This window comes from Melozone crissalis, unplaced genomic scaffold (assembly GCF_028551555.1).
Source record: "Melozone crissalis strain CALT ecotype California unplaced genomic scaffold, PUWL_Pcris_2 ptg000107l_1, whole genome shotgun sequence".
NCBI classification, from domain to species: domain Eukaryota; kingdom Metazoa; phylum Chordata; class Aves; order Passeriformes; family Passerellidae; genus Melozone; species Melozone crissalis.
Genome location: NW_026535884.1, coordinates 2,109,026 through 2,125,534, shown reverse-complemented (window position 1 = coordinate 2,125,534; position 16,509 = coordinate 2,109,026). Strand labels below are relative to the sequence as shown.

Genomic DNA, 16,509 nt, shown 5'->3' with positions numbered 1-16,509 from the left:
CAGATCATTTTGTTGTAAGTGAAAATCTTCAAAAAATTCATAAATCAATGTATTTGGTTATAATGTTTGTCTCCATTTCCCTCTGTAAATAATATCAACTACATTTATGTAGTTATAAAACTCTTGCTATGCCTGTATGCCCAATGGACTCTATATTAAATTTTTTATTTTATGGGATATGGACTTTATTTTGTATATGTATTTATGTAGTGGTGCATACCCAGGATTTTTAAGTCAACATCAGTGTGTGTTAATTTGGGGCTTTGAGCAATACTAGTGGTGTCTGGAATAAAAAACCAGAGCCTGTCACCATCATGCAGAGTTAAAAGTTGCACCAAATCCTCAGAAATAACTTTAAAAAGAGGCATTGCTTACTTGCTGATCCTTTTCTTTGTCAGACATTTTGTATTTTACAGAAATGACTGTGTATGGTCACTGGTGAGCTGTGAGCTGCAACGTGATGTTCCCCCTCTGGAATCCACAGGCTTCAAATATTCTGGCTAAATTTGCAAGTTAAAAAAAAGATGCATGAGTTTAGGCAGGAAAATTATTTTACACGGTGCTGGTTTTCAGGTTAACTTTGATTAAGTCCATATCATTAAAGGTTGCTTCATGGCAATTATTTCTGATGTTTGTAAATGTATTTATTATACTTGTTCAGAAGCAGGGAAAATGGGGAGAGGGATGGAGAAAAGACCTAACTGGTTCTCACATGTTTGTAATTAAAAATTACACCTGTAACCACTTCAGCATGTCTGCAGCTCACCCAGCCTCTGCTGTGTCACTCAGAAAAACCTCCTGATTTCAGAACTTCTGCTGTTCTTTGGTTGGAAAATAAAACTTTTCAAGAATAAAATAGAATAAAATTTATATATATAAATATAGTATGTATCTATTATATATAAGGTATACTGGGAAGTATTTAAGTGTTCTCTAGACAATTTATTTTCTACAAATGAGTAATTAAGCATCTTGCACTCTATAGGAGATACACTTTATTAAAAAAAGAATATGTGTAATTTCTTAATGTGTTTTCCCTCCCTCAGAGGTTGGTTACACTAACAGCTTCATTGAGATGCAACACTGGAAACTTTGCCTGGCATTTTTAGAATCATTTAAGTGTTGCACAGAAGAAACCCCAAAAGCTCAGGGGTCCATCTGAGGTAGGAGAGACTTGGGTGGGTCAAATATGGGATTAAACAGCAGGACTTGTAAAGGGGGACTGGGGCAGTGAGTTACAAGAGACTGAAATCTTTCTCTTTTGCTTTTAAATGAACAAACAGCCCCAGAACCTCTCAGGAGAGTAAGCAGAAAACCAGCTGCACTTCTGTTTGCATCTGTCTGTGCCAGGCTTGCCCTGAGCCGCTGCACTGTCCTGTTACAGTAACTCACAGCCAGGAGTCAGAACTCTGACAGGAGGAGCTGGCCAAGGGCACCGGGAGAGCACCTGGAACCACAGCACAGCTGGGAATTCCCTGCTGGAACGCTCCTGCGGCTGCAGGAGAGCAGCAAAGCCTCTTCCGTGCACCACACAGGGCAATGGTGAGCCCTGACCGAGAGGAGAAAGCAGCAGAGGGACGGTGCAGAGTGCAGAGGTAACGCTTTAATGGGGTCAGACGGACCGGGAGGGCGGGAGAGACCTCGGGCCCGGGCGGGCCGGAGCAGTCCCGGGTGAGAGCACACCCAGGCCGGTGCAGTCCCGAGTCAGTGCACACTCGGGTCGGAGCAGTCCGGGGCCGCTCGGGCCCCTCCCGGCCGGGCCGTGTCAGGGCGCGGTTCCGGTACCGGTTCCGGTGTCGGTTAGGGTCTCGGCCGAGCCCTCCGCAGGGGCAGCCTCTGTTTGCTGCTCGCGCTGTCGCCGCCGGCGCAGCCTCTCGGCGCCGGTCACCGTCATGGGGTGCAGCGGCAGGAACCCCGCCAGCCCTGCCCGGTGAGACGCGGTGAGCGCGGCACCGAGCGCGGCCCGCCCGCCCCCACCCATCCATCCCCGCTCCCCCCGGGCCTACCCAGGAGCTTCTCGGCGGGCCGGGAGAGCTGCGCGCCGCAGCCCAGCCAGTAGCGCAGCCGCTCCAGGTTGAGCCCCGCCACCTTCTCGCCGTGCGCGTTGGGCAGCGGGTCCAGGCAGCCGAGCTGCTCCAGGTACTTCCCGTCGCGGGCGCGCCGGCTGTTGGCCGCCACGATGCGGAAGAACGGGCGGTTGGTGCAGCCCCCCAGCGCGAAGCGGATGATGACGTGGCCGCTGCGGCCCCTCAGGAGGCGGCTCCCTGCGGAGAGAGCGCGGGGCGGTCACGGCCGGGCCGGGCCGGGCCCAGCGGGGCCGCTCCGGGCCCGCCGCACTCACCGAGCTGCACCATGGCGGCGGCACGGCCCGCGCGCGGCGCGCACAGATGACGTAAGCGGAAGGAAGCCGCGCGGTGGCTGCTGGGAGTTGGAGTCCATGGGGATGACGTCATTGGGCAGCCCTACGTCACCGCGATCCTGCGGAGCACGGGCTCCCCAAAAAGGGAGGGTACAGCCCCAAAATACCTAGAAATTCACAGGGATGGTGTGCGTGTGTGTAAAATACTGAAACTACAGAGTTTGTCATTGTCATACTTATTGACAAATAACGGCGCTTTCTATAAAAATTGATTTTAAAATAATCCCCCGTATCTGCTGCATCACACACAGGATTTTAGAATGTAAGAAATCCAGATCTACCTTAGCCAGTGCATCTCTATCCCACGCTTTTCCTTTTCCCTACCAAACTGCCCCAGTTTCCTCAGCAGAGGGAGCTCCAGCTTTACGTTTGTGCCGCCTCGCCTTTCCAAGGATCGCCCAGAGGAGCTGGGAGCGAGTTCCTGCTTCTGGAGCCTTCCCTGGGCAGCAGCGCCCACCGCGCTCTGCTGGGAACCTTCCCCTGGAGATGTGCCCCGGCCTCACCCCGCCCTGGCAGCCGCTGACAAAGGTGCCCTGGGGGGAGTTAAGGCCTGAAGGATGAAGCTGCTGAGGAGGAGAATTCCAGGGCTGCACGGCGCTCTGCTCCCCCTGCAGACTGGGAGCAGGTGAGGGACAGGCAGGGGACGCTGCTGGAGGTGGCTCCAGGTTCATCCCTGCTTTGCCAAGCCCCTTTCCTGGCTGTCAATCCCAGCACAAACCGGTACCTGCACCCTGTGCACATCCCCTTCCCTTCCCTCCATCCCCCTCCCGTTTTAGGATGCTCAGCTGCCTCAGCCCCACCTGCAGGACGATGTCGGCCCCTCTGTGGCTCCCGATGGTCCTGGTGTCGGATTCCAGCTGGAAACACCCTGAGTGCTTTGGAAAGGCTTCCCAAGAAACCAACTTCTCCTTCAGGAACCTCCCACCCAACACAACCTGAGCCACGAGTGGCTCAACCAGCTCAAGCACCAGAACTGCACAAAATGACCCCAAAAGCAGCTCTGTCCCAGCTGGCAGGGTGGCTGCAGTAGCCTTGGAAACCTTGGCCATGCTGCTGCTGCCTGGCTCAGCTTTTCCTGTTTGCTTTGTTCAGTTCAGGGTTTTCCTCTTCTTTTCCCAAGCAACAATCCTGGCAGCACAACACAGCTCCGTGCTGGAGGTGGGGATGCCCATGGAGCAGCATCTGCTGGTGGATCAGAAACCTTGGGAAGGGCCAACCATGCACGAGTACACAACACACACGATGTACAAAGCACACAAAAAATGTGCAAAACACACACACAGAATGTACACCACACACAATGTACAAAGCACACAGCAAACACAACATACAAAACATTTATTCAGACCAGCCTGCCTGCACAGGATGCTCAGCAGTGGTTCCACCCCTGGCTCTGGCACCCCCAGCCCCCCAGAGTCACCCCCTTGCCTCGGATGGAGCACAGAACACAGCAGGGAAGGCAGCAAGGCAGGAGATCCATCCTGTCCCCTTTCAGAGATCCATCCTCTCCCCATTCAGAGATCCATCCTCTCCCCGTTCAGCTGCTCCCCAGCAGCCAGCAGAGACCTTGGCAGGAGTCAGGGCTGGCCCTGGGCCACCAGCCCAGCCCAGCTGGGAGCCAGGGAGAGCCCTGGTGCTTCTCTGGCAACGTGCTTCCTTCACTTTTCCACTTGGAAAATCCTTCTGCAACGTCAGTTTGGTGGCTTGGAAAAGTCTTGCAGGCAGAGAGGGGGAGAGGAGATGAGGGATGCACTGGGTGGTCTCATTTCAAACACCACAAGTGACACTTTTGGCATGTCCAGCCTTCATTTACTTCACAGCAGCAGAATTGTGGTGTTCAGGTTTCTTTCCCCACAGTCTTTTGTGAAACCCAGTCCCAGGGAAAAGGAGTCCCATCCTTGTGCCACAGCACGGCCTCCACGTGGCAGCTTCCAGACAGCCCTGGCTGCTGCTGCCCCCACACACCAACCCCCTCTGGCCACGGTGGGTTTTAAAAAACCCTCAACCAAGCAGCATCACAGATTCCTCTATTTTTTTTTAAGGCATTTGCTGGCCCACGGGCATTTTCTCCTGGATCTCCTCATACTTGGGCGGAGGGGTGAGGGGCTCTATGGTGATGGGGACGCTGCTGTTGCCCTGTGCCAGGTTGAGCCTGATGTCCTTGAGGTGCAGCTTCTCGGACTTGATCCTGCGCACCTTGAGGGGCTTGAGGCGCTTGCTGAGGCGGGAGCTGTGCCGGCTGGGCGCCCGCTCCGGGCCGGGCTCCGCGCCCGCCGCCCCCGGCGCCGCCCCGCCCTCCTCCAGCCCCGCCAGCGACTCGTACGAGGGCAGGGACACGCTGAGCCTGGTGCTCCTGTCCGAGTCTCTGGGCTCCGAGTAGCCCGTGTTCATCACCTCCTCGTAGCTGGGCACGTAGTATTGGGAAGAGACATCCTCATCCTCTTCTTGGCTGGAGAGGAAAGAGTTAAGCGTGGGTAGCACAGCTTCGTTTGGGAAGGGGATGGAGAGGGAAGAATAAAACCACCCCACCCCTCCCCACCAGAAATAGTTTTTGCCCTTCTCCATTATATTCCAGTTTCCTTTTGCTTGACAGAATAAATGGTGACCCCACCTAGGTTTGGACAGATTTTATTTTCTTGTGACTTATGGCCATATTTGATCATCACTTTCTCTGCCCACAGATCCTTTTCTATTGCCCAGCAGTGATTTCTTCCCTCAAGAGAACATCAGTTTCTCTCCTCTCCTCCACTCACAAAAATCAGTCAAAATACATTGGAAAAGGACATTGTCATTCTGATGTCTTATGGGTTGGGTACCTCAGGTTTTTCTGCAAAGAGATCCAACTCTATGCCACCATCTATGCACAGGTACCTGCACACAATACCTGCCATTTCTTTGGCATTCTGAAGTTAACTTTCCAATTAAACATAAAAAATCAGTTTTCTCTGAGGATCTGCAGACCAGAGCCAGCAGAGCCATTGTCCCCTCGTGTCCCCCTGCACCCCACACAGTCTCAGTGCTCCCCTCTCTCCCTGCACAGGGAGCCCTTCCCCTGTGCCTGTGTTTGTCCAGCCTGTGCCTGCTGTGGCAGCAGCCTTTGCTCTGCCCCACAGAATCCCTGAGCAAACAGCTGAGCCCTGCAGACTTTCACCAGGTCTAAACTCCAAGGCTCTTTGGCACCTTGGCTGCACCCAGCCAGGCAGAGCCAGCCCCTCTGCTGCGTTACGAGTCACGGCTGGGTGGCACAGCTTCATTTGGGAAGGGGATGGAGAGGGAAGGATAAAACCACCCCACCCCACTAGAAACAGTTTTTGCCCTTCTCCATTATGTGCCATCTGGCTGCTCTCTGTGTCACCCAGGACCCTGCTCAGATTCCCTCAGCTCGCTCCTGTGTGCCAGCCCAGCCAGCAGTGGCACCTCTCCCAACGCTGCCCTGGCCTCAGCTCTGCCCAGACCCCACCTCACACACCAACAGGGCTCCCTTCCACTCACAGCTGCACAAATGCAGCTGGAGCCGTTCCTTTCCCATCTCCAGGACACATCAAAACCTTTAGCTATGGTCTGTGCTTCTTTATTTCAGCACAGGCTGCCTTCCTCTGATGTCGCTGTAGGACACAAAAGAACACGAGCGCACGTTGCTGCTCTCAAGGTGAAGGAAAAAGGGAAGTTTATTTTCTGACTCCAACATTTATAGTTTTCTAAGAGTGACAGTGCCACTTCTCCAATGACACTGGACAAACCAACAGTCCATCAAATTTCTCTTCTTCTATAAAACAATGCAAAACAATGAGTTATTTACAGCAAGTGTGTGAGAAAGTTCACAACAAGAACGTCAACATCAGAAAGCTTAGAAAATCTTAATCTTAGAAAATCTTAGAAAAATCTTAAAAAATCAGAGTGACACTCCAGATCCTCCTGAGTGACAACATCCCTTGGCTTCATTCCCACCCTTTGTCCCCAAGCCCTCCTCACCTGTCCTCCTGCTGCGAGGGCTCCGTGGACACCTGGCGCTGCACGTGGCCGATGGAGAGCTCCTGGCTCTGCCGCTTCTTGTCGCGCACGCTGAGGCACAGCGAGAGCAGCAGCAGCAGCAGCCCCGCCCCCACCAGCACGTAGGCCACCGAGAAGGTTTTGCTCCTGAGGATGCCGCCGGAGCCGCGCTCGGGTTTGCTGCTGTTGCCGCCGGGTTTGTCGGGGGGCCCGAAGCCGGGCACCAGGTTCCACACGGCCATGATGATGCCCAGCACCAGCATGCCCAGCCCGATGGCCGTCAGGGCGTAGTGCGAGCCGTTGGCCCGGGACTGGGCCATGGCTGCGGGGGGCTGTGCCCTCGGCGCTGTCACCGCATGGCTCGGGGCACGGCGGCTGCGGCCCTGCTGGCATCAGAGCTCTGGGGACACACGGGAAAAACCAAAACGGGGTGTGACTCCATCACCACTCCATCACCAACAACCTCATAGCAGAACTCACTATTGTAATGGCACTTTTCAGCTGATCCGCCTTCAGGATTATCCTAACAGGAGCCACAATCCTGCTCACCGCCTCACACGCCCCATGCATGCTCATAACAACACAACAAGGCGCCCTCCCGTCCCACATCACCTCAGTCCAAAACTCCTCCACACACAGCAAAGCACACAGCAAAGGCTCTGCAGCCACCACAGCACCAGTTTATCCACTGGAATCTCAAGCTGATCCTCTCTAGTATCATCCTAATCATTAAGAAGCTATGAGCCAGCATGTCGCAGACATCTTTTATGAAAAATCCTTTCCTTATGTTTTGCCTCCTGAGAAGCTGAGAGGCCTCAGGAACAAAATGTAAACATTGATTATCTGCTGCTGTGGAATGCAACAGCTGAATCTTTGATTAGCCCATGTTGGTTGTTTCTAATTAATGGCCAATCACACTCAGCTGGCTCAGACTTTCTGTCCAAGCCACAAGCCTTTGTTACCATTCTTTCCTTTCCTATTCTTAGCCAGCCTTCTGATGAAATCCTTTCTTCTATTCTTTTTATAGTTTTAATACAATACATATCATAAAATAATAAATCAAGCCTTCTGAAACATGGAGTCAGATCCTCGTCCCTTCCCTCTTCCTTGGACCCCTGTGAACACTGTCACACCAGCATTTGCCTTTTAAGCTAAAGAAAGAGGCCTCTCCCCCTCCTTAATGGTGTGCCTCAACTAAACCCCAGCCCCTGATTTTTTTATCATGCTCACTTCATGATTTACCTTCTCCTTAATCATCCCACCTAAACTCCTGTCATTGGTATTGATAAACCCCCATCTAACAAACCACCCATCACCCCAAGCACCACTCCCTGAGCCTGAGCATCTCACAAATCTCAACCATCTCTCCTCAAGCTGAGGAGTTCATGGCAGCATAGAGCAGGGTAGATCCTTCCTGGATCCTTCCTCATCCCCATCCTTCTCTACTGTCTCAGCTGTAATATCCACCAACCTTTGGAAGCAATCCAATCACTGATGTTTGCTAAGGGCTTAGGTTGCCTGTCCTTAGGAGTGTGATAACTGACAGCTTCACAGCACCAAAAGAAGGCCATCAAAATCGATTTCGAGAGCTGTTGTCAATACAAACCAACCTGGAAATGCTCAGCAACACCCCTCTAGCTGAGCAGCTTCTCCTCTCCCCCTGTTTGGGAGGGAGCAGGGCTCCTCACAGCACTAGCTGCCTGCCCTGGAATGCCTTCCTGCCCAGAGAACAGAAACCAAAACTGCCTCCCTCCCATCCAGCTCGACCCCGTGGCTTCCCCTGGCTGCTGCTGGGATGGAGAGCCCTTGGCAGGGCCCAGGCTCACTCCAGGCTGGCTCTCACCCTCCCTGGAGCAGCATCCCTCAGGGATGTCGAGCAGAACACTCCCAACCAGCCAGGCCACGGGTGGGAACCCCTCCTCTGACTGTTCTCCAAGTCACCAGTCACAAATGTGCTCGATTTCCAAAAATAAACACACAGAGCCGCATTTCCTGCCTGCTTGCCTCCCTGGCCTCTGGTCCAGTGACCCATGGGTGGGCAGCTTGCATCCTCACAGCAGAGCTGCCCCATCTCCAGCCCAGTGAGCCGTGCAGGTTTGTGGATGTGCCGTGTCAGGGATCTCTCCTTCCCTCCCTGGCTTCTTTATGCAGGCTGGACCGGAGGCGGCTGCGGTCTGTGCTGTCAGTGGTGCTGTATCCACACACCCCCTCACACCCTTCAGCTCAACCCTCCCGAGCTCAGAAGTTTCATGTTTGCTTGTTTAGCTTGAGTGCACGCCCAGTTTGCAGGGTCAAGGGCCAGAATAGAACAGCACTCCCAGGACACGAGGGAGTGCAGCAGGAAAAGACTCGCACGCCAGCCTGGGGAGGGGGAACCTGCAGAGGAACCTCCCTGCCCCTGCCTGTGCCCCAGCACGGCTGGGGACACTCCAGGGGGTGTCCCGGCCCCTCTGCACACAGCCCTGGCCCCACAGGGCTCTGGGCAGGGTAAAGTCTTGGCCCCCGTGGTTTTTGGGGGTTCTGGGACAGCCAGGAGCTGCTGATCCCAGCGCAGTGGGAGCTGCCACAGGCAGGCAGGGACAAGCCCATCACTCCCTGCCTTGCCAGCTCCAGCACAGGTTCCTGTTCTCTGTGCTCCTGGGGAAGGAACCCACTGAGCCCAGCTTTAATTCCATCCCAGCGAGCAGCTGTTGAGGACATGGAAAGCACCCACAGTGTCCTCACCTGCATCCCCAGAGCCACCCTCCCACCCAAACACTTCCAAGCCTGCCACTGGTGGTACCAGCCCTGCCCTCTGCCCTCCCACACAAAGGCTTTGCTCTCTGCTTGAGCCCTGTGGAGTTTTCCCCTCACCTGATGATCCAGCTGAGCTCCCATCCTTGCCACAAACACATCAGCCAGCCAAGACTTCACTTGAGAACAGCTGTGATGGCCTCGGGGCAGGGGAATTGCACTGCACCCAGGGTGGGCACAGAACACACACAGGGCTGCTCACATCCACCCATGGTATCCAAATCTCTGCTCACCGCCTCTGTGCCTCCCCTCAGGCACCCCAGCCCTGGAAATGGGCAGGATTTCAGCTCCTACGTCACCCCTGTGCCTGGAAGTTTTTTACAGATCCATTGCAGTGCTACCCATCAGGCCAGCAATCAGATTAAAGAGGAGACTTGCTATTCCAGTCTATTTCTCCATTGAATTAGCTGCTCTCCTGCTTCCCAGAGCTGTTCCTATCTCTGCTCCAGCAGTGCCCTGACGTCAGGATCCCGGGAAGGAGCTGCTGCTGCCTCTGCTCAGCCCCAACCCTGCCTGGAACCTCATCCCAGCACCACAGAAAGGTTTGGGGTGGAGGGACTTAAAGCTCAATTTATCCCACCCCCTGCCATGGGCAGGGGCAGCTCCCACTATCCCAGGGTGCTCCAAGCTCATCCAACCTGGCCTTGAACACTCCTAGGGACGGGGCAGCTTCTCTGGGCACCCTGTGTTGGGGCCACACCACTCTCACAGGGAAGAATTTTTTCCTAAATATCCAGTCCAAATTATCCCTCTTTGACTTTAAAATAATCTCCCCTTGTCCTTTCACAGCAGGCCCTGTAAAAAGTTGGTGCCCACATCAGGTTGGCGAGCAATGCCTGAGTTTCTCAGCCCCTAGAGCCCCTTCCCTTTCCCTGCAAACCAGACCCCTCCATCCATTCCCTGCCCGTGCCCTGCCCTGGCAATGATTTACACCAGGATCTCCAAACCATTAAACTCCTCCAGTAGGGCTGCAAAGCCCGGGGGCACCCACACGTCCTCCGGGCTTCCCGCACCTCTGCCCTACTCCTGCAGCTCCGGAGCCTTCCGGGATGCTCTTGCGACATCCCCACGTGTAACCGGGCACGGGAAGGTTCGGGATAAGCCCGTTCTCAGCACCACATGCCCCCAAGGCTTTGGCACGGCTGCCAGGCGGAGCAGCAGCAGGAACAGCTTCCCTCGGTGGGACACGGACCCCCGGCAGGCTCGGCCCGGATCCATTCCCCACCCCGGTGCCCCGGGAGGAGCCGCGGCCCCGCTGGTGCCTCAGGAGGAAGCCCGACACCCCCTGCTGCCCTGACAGCGCCCACGCTCCCCTGCCCTCCGCAACCTTTGGATTTTTCCCTGCCATGACATCACCGTCCCACTCACGCTCCAGCAGCGGCACCTTTGTCACGGGAGCGCGGGAGGGGAACAGGGCGAGCCCCGATGCGCTCACCAGACACGGGATGAGCTCCAGGGCTTCCTCACTCCCCAGAGAGACACAGCCCCTCACAGCTGCCTCCAAAAACCGGGCTGTGACTGCACCACCAGTCACACAACTCATGTTCTGGACAATTCTGGGGGGAAATGAACCCGTTCTCCAACCATCCCAAGATTCCAGTCTCCTCTCTGTTAGATTACAAGGCTCTCCCTTCATCTTCGTGCTTGCACCCAGAGAACCTGCTCATTAACCTCCTTCCCTGCTAATTGCTGGCCAGGCACATCCTCAGAGGCTTTTCCTGCAATGGCCACAGCCTCGTGTGTGACACAGGGGCTCAACCCACCAGGGACACAAAACTCCATGTGGGGATCTAGAAAGCAGCAGGTCAGGACTTGGGAGGTATTTTCATAGAGTCCCAGAATGCTTGGGTTTGGAAGGGATTTTTAAAACCATCTACTTCCAGCTCCCTGCCATGGTTTCTCTGTTTTTGTCCCTCCTTGCCCCCCTGCTCCCCCTGCCCCAGGAGCAGGGCTGTTTCTGGCCAGCTGCAGCCCAGGCACGCAGGGGACAGCCAGAGAAACCCAGCTGAGTCACACAAAGAAGCACTGCTGCTGATTTAGCCCATTTCTGATCTTTTGGACAAATCCCAGCCCATTTTAGAGCATCTCACCAGGGAATAGGGATCTGCAGGGACAGCCCCACACAGACTATCACGGCTTTTCCACATCTTGCTTACACTTCCTGCCTGGAGCACAAAAGAACACATCCACATCTCCATTGCCCACAGCATTCCCTACAGACACTTACCAGTTATTTTACCCTCTTTCTTAAATTTAATTTTTAACAACCCCTTGTAGGGAACAGTGATGTTTTCCCCAAACCTTGCCCAAGGCTCTCCCACTCCAGAGGGAGCCCAGGGCCTCCAGCTCTGGCACTTCCTGCAAAACAAGGGCAAAGCCCATTCCCAGGCTCAGAGTGCTGCAATCCACCCAGCTGGCCGTGGCCTCACAGAACAGTGACCCACAAAACCCCCATTTCCCCAAGCCTGTGCCTGGCCATTCCCAAGCCATGTGCACCTGTCCCTGGGAACTGTGGGCACGGCTGCCAAGGGTTTCTGAGGTGGCACAGAGCACACAGGGCTGCAATCAGGGCTGTGCAGCAGCCACCACCTCGGCCTTTGCCACTGAGATACAGGAATCTGCCTCCCACACTGCTGCTCCCCAGAATTCCATTATTTCCATCCAGTGGCAGGGGACAGGGACAGGGACAGGGAGTCCTTCCACGCCTGTGTTTCAGGACATTGCCATTTGTTCTGGGGACAATGCTGCCGTGGGCACCCAGGCCACGCTGGCACCGCTCTGGGCAGGTCAGTGAGCCCTGGCTGGGTCCTGGGTGCTGTGTAAACACTGTCCTGGGGCTTGTCCTGCCTCAGCCTCTGGGAACTACTGCCACACAAATGCTCCCAGCCCTGCTCTGCTAAACCAGGCAGGGGGGCTTGGGGTGATGCCTAAGGTTTTAGCTTTTAATATCTTTCATATTTTTCATATATTTAATATTTTCCATATCTTTCCACTACTTGTAGCTTTGTAGGTTGTTAATGCACGGCTGTAACTCCCAGTACTTTTCCTATCTTTCCTCTCTACATTTAGGAACAATGAGCTAACCTTAGATACACTTTCTCAAAATGCTGTTTAGTCTTATTCCAAGAAGAGAACCGACTACAAGGATGTCCTGTTTTCCAAACAGAATCTGGACCAGACAAAACAAAAGTGGAGCAAAAAAAAGCCTCTGGACTGCTTCCAGTGTGGCAGGACCCTGGAATTATTACCTAATCAACTAACCTTTTAATTGGAGAGTATATTATAAGTATACTAATCGACTAACCTTATAAAAATTGTAGAATTACTGTACCACATGTGATTTTTGCCATATTGTGTACCTGAAAGTAAAAGTTTGCTTTTGCATCCACTCTGATGTTGTTGGGAAGATCTGTTCTATTTTCCAGGCAACAGGGCTGCTCCCCTCTCTCCAGGGAGCTGAATTCCTTGTGCACCTAGGCCTGGGAAAATCCCAGCACTCCTTCCAGCTTTCCTTGGGACACCCCTTTACACCTCAGAGTTTGGAATTTTTTTTTTTTTTTTTTAATTCTAATCTGCTGTTTCAGCTGAGATAAAGCCATTCCTCCACAGCCTCCCCCTGGTTTTTGTTGTGGGACCTCTCCCCAGATAACACCCAGACAAACACACCCAGAGCCTTCCAGCATGGGCAGGCATTATCCACCTGCCCTTCTGATGTCCCCTGAAGGGGAACCAGCATTCCTGCTTCCTCCCAGCCCCTCTGGAGTGCTTCAAGCACCTCTGGAACCCCTGGGTGATTATCTCCCCTTCCTGCAAGCCACCAACCTGGCACTCCTCACTGGCTGCCATCGGCCTCACCAGCACCGCCGTCCTCATCCTCTGCCTGGATTTCCAGCAATGCTTTTTTCCCCAGCACAGCATCGCCTCTCCCCGTGCTTCTCCAACCAAAGAAAACCCACAGTGGCCAGCCAGGGAGCTCCCAGGGGAGGAAGGGAGTGAGCAGAGATGCTGGAGGGCACAGAGCCAGCCTGGGGACAGGGAGCAGCCAAGCGACACGGGGCAGCCAGGCTCAGGGCAGCCGTGTTCCGCAAGGTGGGCACAGGCATTTCGATATGGAGGGAGGTTTGCTGGGGATTACATCGCTCCAAGCCACCTGCACCGCTCACACAGGATGTTTAGCTGCTTTACAGAGCCCTGACATCAGTTTCTGCCTGTGAAATACACCGGGAATGAGAAAAGCTGGAGCAGCATGGGGAGGCAGACACACAGCTGGGCTGCTGGAGGATCCCTCCTCCCAGGCTCCAGACAGCCCTGCCCAGCCCCGGCCCTCTGGCATCTCCGACAGCACCGCCACGGCGCCAGGCACTGGCACTCAGCTCTCTCCAGGGCACCGGTGGCCAAACATTCCTCCTTCCCCAGGCTTTTCCAGCCCGTGTAATTATACAGCTAAAATCAAAGGTGTTTCACATACTTCCGAGTCACCTGAGTCCAGGGCTGGGCTCACCAGCCCTACACCCACATGTCCTTCGCTGACACCTGGGAGGTTTTCTCTTTCTGCCTCTCATGCCAGGACATCCAGGGCTGTGGACAGATGCAGGATGCTTGGATTTGTTGTAGAGGGATGTGTTGTGCCAGCATCCCACCTGGCAGTGGCCTAGGTCTGCTCCAGAGAGGCTTTAAGGAGCTGCAAAGCCAGGACCACACCTCCAGGTGCAGCTTCACCTTACCAAGCTCCGTTTACCACACAGAGCCAAGGGTGACCCATCTTACACGGGACAAGCTCATGGAGCTGCTGGGTTCTCCTCAAGCATCCACACTTCCCAACAAAACCACCTATGCTGTGCTCAGTGACGAACATCCCCACCAAAAATTCAAAAATCCACTATCAGCAGACAACCACTCTGGACACGCTTTGGAGACACCGTGGGTTTGCCGAGCCCCTCAAGGCTCCAGGCCGTTCCTCCATGGGCGGCAATGGCACCACAGGAAAGGCCGAGCCCCGGCGCTGGGCTCACGGACCGCCCGGCCACGACCTGACCTGAGGGAATGTCCTTCTCCTTGGCTTTGTTTGCTCTCCCGACAGCCTGGCTCGCACACGGCTCCTGCACCTTCCCGGGGACGGGCACGGCCACCGCGGGCTGGGGACCCGTGTGCCGCTCCTGTGGGCACCGCAGCGGCCCAGGCTCGGCGGGGGCATTCCCTGGCGCCCTCCCTGCTGCTGATCCTCCCTCAGAGTGCAGCTGATGGCTCCCCAAAGCACAGCCACTCTTCCCCTGCCCTCAGCACGGCCAGCCCGGTGCCTGTAAGGGCTGACGAGGGATCCCAAGCCCAGGTGTCCCCAAGGGTGACCCCAAGGCCCCGCCGCTCCCCACACGGCGCCGCTCCCGCTCCCTCACGCGTGTCTCCGCTCTGAGGGCGTTTGCTCCCGCTGTGAGGGGTGTTCCTGCTTTGAGGGTGTTTGCTCCTGAGGAGTGTTTGCTCCTGCTTTGAGGAGTGTTTGCTGCTGCTTTGAGGGGTGTTTCCCCCGCTTTGCAGGGGTTTTCCCGAGCTTTGGAAGTGACTCCAGCTCAGCCCGAGCCGGACTCGGCTCCGACTCCCCTCTAGTCCCGTTCCCGGTCCCATTCCCGGTCCTGGTCCCGTTCCCGTTGGGACTAAGCCCAGCCCGCCCCGTTCCCGTTCCCAGAGCTCCGAAGGCTCCCAAAACAGAGGGTCCCGTCCCCTCCCGGCTCCCCCGACCCCACGTACCTCCGGCAGCGGCTGCGGTGGGTCCGGCGGGGCCGCTCCGCCCATCCCGGCCCGGCCTCCGGGGCGGCGCTTGCCGGGACCGGCCCCGCCGCTCCCGCCCCGGGCACCGGGCTCCGTTCCGGGAAGCAGCGGAGGGGCGGAACTGAGACTCCCAAAAGCAGTAGGGAGACTCCCACAAACCGCCAGGGAGACCCCCAGAACCAGGTGTAGGTCACACTGGGGATGCCCATCGGGTCACCCCGTCGGAGCGCTTGCAGCCCCTGCTTGATGCATCTCAGCCCCGCATCGCTGCTTTCAAGGATCCCGGAATGGTTTGGGTTGGAAAGGACCTTAAAGCCCATCCCTGCCATGTCCAGGGACACCTTCCACTATCCCAGGTTGCTCCACACCTCATCCAACCTGGCCTTGGACGCTTTTGGGGATGGGGCAGCCACAGCTTCTCTGGGCAACCTGAACTAGGGCCTCACCACCCTCCCATGGAAAAATCTATTCCCAACACAGTGAAAGTTTTAGTTTTTATTCTATAGCAATGGACTTGCTTTGTAAAACTCTTGTAGCAATGAGCGGAGCTTTCACTCAATCAGTTCTAAGCTTTGTGTGCAGAAGCCTCATTTTGATGAACTCCAATCACTCAGGCTCATCACTGCATTCACAGAACAGAGCCAAGCTTGCACTCACAGGGAAAGCTCTTTTTATCAGTGTGCTGCCCTGTATAAACATTCCCCGTTAACCATTTGTGTGCTGGGAAGAGCTGTTTTAGGCACAACCCTCCCCATGGCTCCTGGCCACACGCCTTGGCCTCACAGCCAGACATTCCCATGGTTTCCAGACTGAGCCACGGGGAGCAGAGCTGGGCTCTGGCAAACCTCAGTGCAACCAACGCCGTGTCCAGTGTCACCCCTCCTTGGCTGCCATCCCAGCAGCAATGAGGATGTGTTTTTCCAGGCTCTTCTCACACCCAGCTGTAATAATAAACACCACCAAGGACTCAGATCCTGTTAGAGATGACACTCAGGGTGGGTTTTTTCCTGATCCAAGCGAAAAAAAACTGCATCACTATGCTGCTGGACCAGCCACTGCAGTTTTTCCTGTCCCTTAAGCTCTGTGAGACCTTGTGGAGGCAAAAGGCATGGTGAACCAAATGAAACTTGTCACATCACCTGGCGTGACTCAGCTCCACAGCCCTGCCTTGGGGCCACTGGTGTTCAGGATGCTTGGGAAAGCCCCGCTGCTTCCCTGCATCTCTCCCTACCAGCACAATCCCACATGGAGCTGATGGTATTTTCCACTGACTCACCTGCCCGTGATACCTCCCCGCTCTAATCAAAGGGCAATTCCAGGAGCTGTGCTATAAAAAGAAATAATTATTAAACATAACTGCATTTTTTTTCCCCTTGGATGGATTGTTTTGCATTTTTCCGCTTGGCCCCCGGCTCAGGCAAATTTGCCCCACTTCAGGTGGATTTCTCCCTCTCCTTCTCCACCTTCCTGCGTCAAACACAAACCCGACATCCCGAGCAGCTCTGACAGTCAGGAGACACAAGAGGGAATTGTTTTCTCTGTAG

At 55.1% G+C, this 16,509-nt stretch overlaps 2 protein-coding genes across 3 annotated transcripts; both read right to left on the bottom strand.

Moving 5' to 3' along the window:
• Positions 1 to 1,734: 1,734 nt before the first annotated feature.
• On the bottom strand, positions 1,735 to 2,400 carry MRPS16 (mitochondrial ribosomal protein S16). Its single transcript, XM_054292096.1, has 3 exons — positions 2,342 to 2,400; positions 2,007 to 2,264; positions 1,735 to 1,923 (listed from the first exon to the last, which is right to left on the bottom strand). The coding sequence occupies exons 1-3, from the start codon at positions 2,352 to 2,354 to the stop codon at positions 1,766 to 1,768; spliced, it is 429 nt and encodes a 142-aa protein (XP_054148071.1). The 5' UTR covers positions 2,355 to 2,400; the 3' UTR covers positions 1,735 to 1,765.
• Positions 2,401 to 4,082: 1,682 nt separating this feature from the next.
• TMEM51 (transmembrane protein 51) lies at positions 4,083 to 14,975 on the bottom strand. 2 transcript variants are annotated; one of them, XM_054292104.1, is made up of 3 exons: positions 14,945 to 14,975; positions 6,392 to 6,809; positions 4,083 to 4,868 (listed from the first exon to the last, which is right to left on the bottom strand). In XM_054292104.1, the coding sequence occupies exons 2-3, from the start codon at positions 6,727 to 6,729 to the stop codon at positions 4,457 to 4,459; spliced, it is 750 nt and encodes a 249-aa protein (XP_054148079.1). In that variant the 5' UTR covers positions 6,730 to 6,809; positions 14,945 to 14,975; the 3' UTR covers positions 4,083 to 4,456. The 2 variants fall into 2 exon arrangements, with proteins under 2 accessions (XP_054148079.1, XP_054148078.1); XM_054292103.1 differs by lacking the exon at positions 14,945 to 14,975 and having other exon boundaries at positions 6,392 to 6,955.
• Positions 14,976 to 16,509: the final 1,534 nt, after the last annotated feature.